At 33.2% G+C, this 6,973-nt stretch overlaps 1 protein-coding gene across 1 annotated transcript; it reads right to left on the reverse strand.

Annotated features, from left to right (window-relative positions):
- Positions 1–4,653: 4,653 nt before the first annotated feature.
- Positions 4,654–6,438, reverse strand: LOC143555082 (protein FAR1-RELATED SEQUENCE 5-like). The gene is made up of 3 exons (XM_077044714.1): positions 6,038–6,438; positions 5,114–5,372; positions 4,654–4,932 (listed from the first exon to the last, which is right to left on the reverse strand). The coding sequence occupies exons 1-3, from the start codon at positions 6,436–6,438 to the stop codon at positions 4,654–4,656; spliced, it is 939 nt and encodes a 312-aa protein (XP_076900829.1).
- Positions 6,439–6,973: the final 535 nt, after the last annotated feature.

Genomic DNA, 6,973 nt, shown 5'->3' on the forward strand with positions numbered 1-6,973 from the left:
AACTTTAAAAGCTCAACAAACGCTCAGATTATTATTTATATGACAGATGCAGCTGTCATTGGTAATGAATCTGAAGTAAACAATGATGAAGACATTATAGTAACAAAACTAGAAGGGAATAATAAACTTGATTCAGTTGTTACTACCATACTTGCATGGGCTAAGGAAGGTATTAAACGCTCATCAAACGCTCATGTTAAAAATATGGTTAAATTTATCTTCATACAGCTTGAACGCTAATCAAACGCTCATGTTAAAAAAAATTTATATTCTATATGAAAGATACACAAGTTGGATCGAAAGAGGACAAGATGGAACACACTATTACAAAAAGTCCATTGTGTACTAAAATTCCAAAAGAAGCTGAATGTATCAAATTTTTGGTAAAACATATTCATAAATAAAAACGCTTATTAAACGCTCACACTTATTGCTTCACAGCTATCTCAGTTGGAGCAGATATGGTGCATGTTCATACAAATGCTCAGGAGTCTAGTGAACAAAAAGGAGGTGAAACCAGAGTTGATGTTAATCTCATAAACACTGATGGGACTCTAGAAGATATCGTAGGTAAGATACATAAAAAAATGCATTGGTTTATAAAAAATAAAATTAGTAAACTGCTATAGTCACTTGTCCTTATTGTTTTCCAATTAATAAATTAGAAGAGAAAAACCAAGAATCAAAAGCTGACACTGTTTGTCACCAAGTGAAAATATCATAACACCGACATCAACTTCAAAGATGATACCCAAAATTACATCTCCGGTATCATTATTACAAGAAAAAAAGACAAAGAGTTGGTGAAATAAGGAAGAAAGAGAAAGTTAGCTCATGCGTTGAAATCACCATATCTTTTTAGAGAGGTTGAGATGGGCACAAATGTCACAGAGGATGAAAGAATAATTTCAGAGTATATATTTTTTTTTCTTAAAGACATTTGGGAAGAGGTTTTTAAGTCTACTTACACGGATTCATTTAATGTGATTTTTGAGAGTTTTTGTCCTGGTTTGTATTTAACAACAAATTCAATGGATGCATTCTGTGAAGTGATGAATTATGAAGAGAAGAAAAAATCTGCAGAATCACCATTCAGGCTCTTCGGTACAAGCACACTGCTGGTATGGTTTAATCTACCTAATATCTTTAAATGCTTATTAAACGCTTGAACATCTATTATTTGAATCCTTATAGAGACAAGTGAACATTATACGAACAAAGACTCGAAGTGTTTACAGACAACATTGAAACACAAATGAAGAGGATTGAGCTCAAAACAATTAAGGAAGTTGCTACATTCCTCGTGCCAATTCTGCAAAAGTATCACTTCTATGTGATGGCTTTCAACCTTCAAACAGGAGTGATAGAGTTTCTTGACAACAGTGCACATTAGGAAGTATCGGCTGATAAAAAGTTTAAAAATCCAGAGGACAAACAAAAAGCAATCAAAAGGCTTTTTTGAAGAAAGATACAACAAGAATCCTCAAATCCTGGTAAACGCTCATCAAACTCTCAACAATGTCTATTATAAATTTGTGAAATACTTAATTGCATTTTATTTTTTTAGAGAACCGTATTTTACATGTATCTTAAGAAAATCAATCACCCCATTGCTGATCAAATACAAAAGGCTCCAATCACAAAATTAAGGATGACATGGAGAACAATCGACAATGGGGTAGATTGTGGATTTTTGCTATGAGACACATGGAGAAATATGATGGGAAGAAACCGTGGACGTGCGGATTTTACAAGGAATGCCCTACAAGTGAATCAGCTAAAAAGGTTGAGGGCAAAGTATTTGGGCAAAATCCTTCTGTTAGACATAAACAAGAACAGAGATTCTCTTATCCAGAAGGCATAGGAATTTAGTAAAAATAACAACACTACTTTGACCGGGGATGAGTTGATTGAATAACTCCAAAAAAGGCAACAACTAATGTGAATTATTTCAAAACTTTGTTATCTACTTTAATCAATGGCCTTATGTTAATATAAATCAACTAAAAAAACATTGGAAATTTATTATTAGCAAATCACATAGAAAATACTACATGATAAAAATATTAAAAAAACATTACAAACTCTAATCAAACTCTCAACACATCAGGCCACTAGCCACTACTCTAATAGTGACCTGAGGAAATCCAACTTTAGTTTCGTTGAGCAGTTTAGCTCAAGAATAGCCTTTGATAATACTTTGAACTGTTCAAACTCATTCTTCCCTATATCAACCATAAACAAAACTGCAAGATCTCGGATAGTACTAGCAGTCATTTTGACAAGAACATTCGTAATAACATCCCTGTAATCCATATTATTGTTAAGCATCACAAATCATGTGTTAGCTTATCACGGCAAGCTTTGTCTACGGCGACCTGCTCCACAATATTCTTCTTCAAAGATTCCTTGAAAGATGCTGATTAAGATGATGATGATGATGATGATGATGATGATGACGATATTGAAGCATCCATTATAAACTGATTTTGATATGGGTGGTTATAAGTGTAACCAAATATAGCATATATATAGGAAAATATCACGGACCAAATAGTAAAAAAAAGGACAAAAAGAAAAAAAAGAAGTGCATGTTCATGGACCAAAATTATAAAAACAAAACGTTTGAGCAATGCTCAAAAACTGTATACTCACGGGCGAACATAGAACAATGTGAGGACGTAGTTATTATACGCTCTTTATATGCTCCCATACGCTTGTTATACGCTAGCCACTGTATCAGGTTAAAAACTAATTTTTAATCTAGTTTAAATACATTTATAACCACTCACCTGCTAAAAATTGGAAAAAGATTATTGTAATGATAGCCTACATCAAATCAATCAAATTAAATTACACTATCTCAATTACCAAAAGATATCTTTAAAGTATATATACTACGCTTATCGCACGCTTGCGTGATGATGATAGCCTACATCAAAATTAATATAACATTGAATAACTCTATCTCAACTACCCACAATTAATAGACATCCAAAAATTATGTCTATATATTTCACATCCCTTATTGTTATTCAGATCACACAAAAACAATCAAAAAACACACACAAAAATATTTTCATGTGATAAAACTGTGAAAAGCATGGTGAAAGCCAGGTTGGATCTTGAGAAAGGAAAGGATGAGAAGTTTCTCAGCACCCTTCAACACTCACAGGCCTACGTGCTTCAAGAGAAATCAAAAACCCTTGATGCATATAAGGAACTCATGGAGCTACCAGACAGAGGGTTCAAGGCACAAATTGTTGAGTTCCTGAAACAACAGACTACATGCTATGACTCCGTGTATGGTACTTTGGTTGACACAGTTTCAAAAATGTCAACCAACATGGAGTTCAAGGAAGATGGGCGTGAGATCATCAAGAAACATGGAGTGATGGGGGCTGATGGGGTCTGATGATGTTAGCTTTTTTATTTTCTTTTTTTATCTTGTATGTTTGCATGGTCTGATGATGATGGGGTCTGATGGGGTGTAACCCGCATGTTTTAAAAATATACATAAATAAAAAGTTCATCTAAACGCTTGTCATACGCTTGCGATACGTTTGTGTAAAAAAGGTAACTATAAAACCCAAAATATAAAAAAAAATAATTAACTCTTTCTATCTAAAACAATCAAAATACCTAAACGCTTAAAAAACGCGTCACTACGGATTCATTGCTGCGGTTGTTGCTGCAATGCTTTAAAAGTTCTGTTGTTGTGCCCAGGTAGGTGACAAATTTGACACTCCCTATATCCCTTCCCAGAGCGACTAATGGCTATATCTTTCTTTGATTTAATTCTTTTGTGTGAGCCACGTCCCTTGTTTCTTATTCCAGTAAGTACACGAAAGGTAACTTCTGATGGTTGTTCAAAACCTAAAACAGCAGCAAATCTATCCCTTTTATATAGGCGTACTCTTTCATACCGAGTTAAGTCTGCTTTTTCACTCATCAAATTCATACCATCTCTAATTTTAATCAGTTCATCAATATTTGCAACATAACTGTTGATAAGGTATTCACCGGCGTATTTTATTTCTCTAGAAATCTCTTTGATCTTCCTGTTCTAATCATTACCAAACTCAGACATTGGAACTGTTCTGATGTTCACCGCAACCTCTTTCCTCCATCGATCATTTATATATCTTTTCGGGAATTTCTTGACTTGATACATATTCATGACGTAGAAAATATGCAGACACAACAAACCATATTGTTTGCAGGAGCATGTTGCAGTAGACTCTTCGCCAAACTCACCTTCCTTCTTAAACACAACCTAAAAAAATGTAACGCTCATTAAACGCTTGTTAATTAACATAAGATTAAACAACTTTGAACTAAAACGCTTACTAAACGCTCATACTTACCTCCCAAAAACCTGAACATACGCATTAAAATCCATTATTTTACACCTCAAAAAACCTCCTTCTTCTTCACAAGAACTGAATTGTGAAACACCGCCAACAATCTCATTCATTTAATCTTGAACATAATTAAAAATAGATCTTGTATATATTCTAACCGCTTCCCTTTCAAGATAACTTCTGGTTTCTAATTGCGGATACGTGTACCTACTATCATGATCACACCGTCTGCCATTGTATCTCTGTTTCTCCATACAAAAATCAAAATGGTTGAAAAACTCAACTAATGTTAACTGAGAATTTGTAGCTTGTCGAAAAAATGGTTTTCACTCTCTGATCTTGATGTTGTATGCATCAATCCGGATAAAGGTTCGTCTCTATAAAAAGCAGGTATCCAATCAAATCTGATTTCATACTTATCAGTAAGCCATTTATTCTTGTCAAGCTCAAACTCAACCATTATCTTCTGCCATTTATCCTCAAATTCAAAAGGACTAATTGAATCCGTCCGCACAATATTACATAGCCTACTCTTAAAATCTTCGTTGTTACATAGATCAGCTCCCACCTGATAACAACATGTAAAACGCTTATGAAACGCTCATTACCAAAATATAGAATAAAATAAGTTACGCTTGTAAAACGCTCACATATTAAACATCAAAGAAGACTACTACCATGAAACGCTTGTAAAACGCTTATCATTTAAGCTTCTTAAAATAGTTAAATCAAACACAATTAAAGGTTACCTTGTCAGCAACTTTCTTCATTATTTGCCACATACATAACCTATGCCTTGTATTTGGAAACACAGATGAAATAGCTTGCTTCATAGCAGGGTCTTGGTCAGTAACAACAACCTTCAGTGCACTACCAAACGACTTAAGTAACATTTGCAATAACCATGTATACGATTCAATAGTTTCAGAAGCTAATAATCCAGCACCGACAGTCACACTATGACAATGGTTATCAATTTCCGTGAACGGTACAAAAACCATCTTGTACCTGTACAGTAGAAACTCTATAAATACACTTGGGACCACCAAAATTTGTTAATTAAAAGAGTTATTAATTAATCGATAAATTAATAATTATTAATTTATATATTAATTAATATTTTATTAATTTATAGTAGAATACTTAGTTTACAAACACCTTTCAAGCTTCCACTTAATTATTGTATACAATGCATGTATATCAAATGAACGGCCCAATTTGAAAGAAACCTTCAATCTCCCACCTTGTGAACAATTTCTTGTTGAGCTATGAGAAAACAACACCAGAAGTTCTTACCATGCTAAGGAATATTAGAGACGAGATTCAAGGGGAAATTGATTTCAACAAAAAACAAAAGACAATTGAGTCATTTTTCAAAAGACCTTCATAAATCATTCATGTAATAATATGTTATACTATAAGGAATTATTAATTTATATTTTATATGGGGTCTAAAGAAATTATCAAAAATGTATTATCTTATATTTTTAGCGAATTATTAATTTAGCACCCTATCCCCTAGTCGGGACCGGAAAAAAATATTATCTTAGAGAGTTTATTAAATAATCGAGTATTAATTTATCGAGTTTCTACTGTACATAAAAAAACATATTCATACACACAAACTAATATGCTTGAATATTATATTGAAACTATATGGATCAATAACTTACTTGTTAGTTTTAAAAGTAGCATCAAAAGATATAATATCCCCAAATGCAAGATAATTACTCTTTGAAATCTCATCAGCCCAAAACACACGAATTAACTCCCGATCATCAATGACATCATATTTAAAAGAATAATCATATGAAAATGTTCTCTTCGCACACAATCTCTGAACAATCATCTCAGCATCATACTCTCCAATATAACAATTCAAACCTTGTTTAAAATTCTTACAATCATCTTTAATTGCACCTACTTTTTCAAAACCACCGTACTGTGTTCTCATAAGGTTAAACGCTTTAACAGGTCCCAGGTTCATATTAGACAACTCATAAATAGCTTCCTCTTGGACATGTGTTAACTTCCTCGGAGAACGAACAAACTGCATATCAGAATCTGCTACCATTCTATGGTTATGGTCTTCAACAAAATCATGTACTTAAAAAATTACACCGTCAACAGATTTTAACTGAACATGTGCTCTACAACCACATATAATTGTCGGCCTCTTCCTCCTTTTATAATATGGCTTGCTTGATTCATTAAATCACCTTTTGAAACACAAATTTTTGCTGGCTTGTGACCTTCCTTGCAACATGTAAAATACCGGTCTTTAGTACACCATCATGCATGTAAGATCCAACTTTGCGAACCCCAAATCCAACGTTTTTAGCATATTTACTATTAAAATCAAATGCTTGATCAATTGACGAAAACATCATTCCTTTAACAGGTCTGTAAGAAGAAGCAACTTCAGGAAAGATATCAACCCCTTGACCTTCAACCAAAACACTTGAATCATCTACACAAACATCAAATCAAACGTGTTAACACCAAAAAAACATAATAAAGTAATCCAAACACGTTCATATCACACTCATATTACTGAATCAACCATTTTAACAATCCTAAAATTAACACGCTCATATTTTGTAACATTA

This window comes from Bidens hawaiensis, unplaced genomic scaffold (genome assembly GCF_021521415.1).
Source record: "Bidens hawaiensis isolate Kalapana, Puna unplaced genomic scaffold, B.hawaiensis_p1.1 tig00017952_1, whole genome shotgun sequence".
Classification (NCBI taxonomy): domain Eukaryota; kingdom Viridiplantae; phylum Streptophyta; class Magnoliopsida; order Asterales; family Asteraceae; genus Bidens; species Bidens hawaiensis.

What these genes read in the sequence shown, in the direction of transcription:
- LOC143555082 (XM_077044714.1), bottom strand. Translation starts at nt 6,438, where the DNA reads ATGGTAGCAGATTCTGATATGCAGTTTGTTCGTTCTCCGAGGAAGTTA. An exon ending in GCTACTTTTAAAACTAACAA is followed by an intron (nt 5,373 to 6,037) that starts GTAAGTTATTGA and finishes TCTACTGTACAG; the next exon opens with GTACAAGATGGTTTTTGTAC. An exon ending in TGAAGAAAGTTGCTGACAAG is followed by an intron (nt 4,933 to 5,113) that starts GTAACCTTTAAT and finishes TGTTGTTATCAG; the next exon opens with GTGGGAGCTGATCTATGTAA.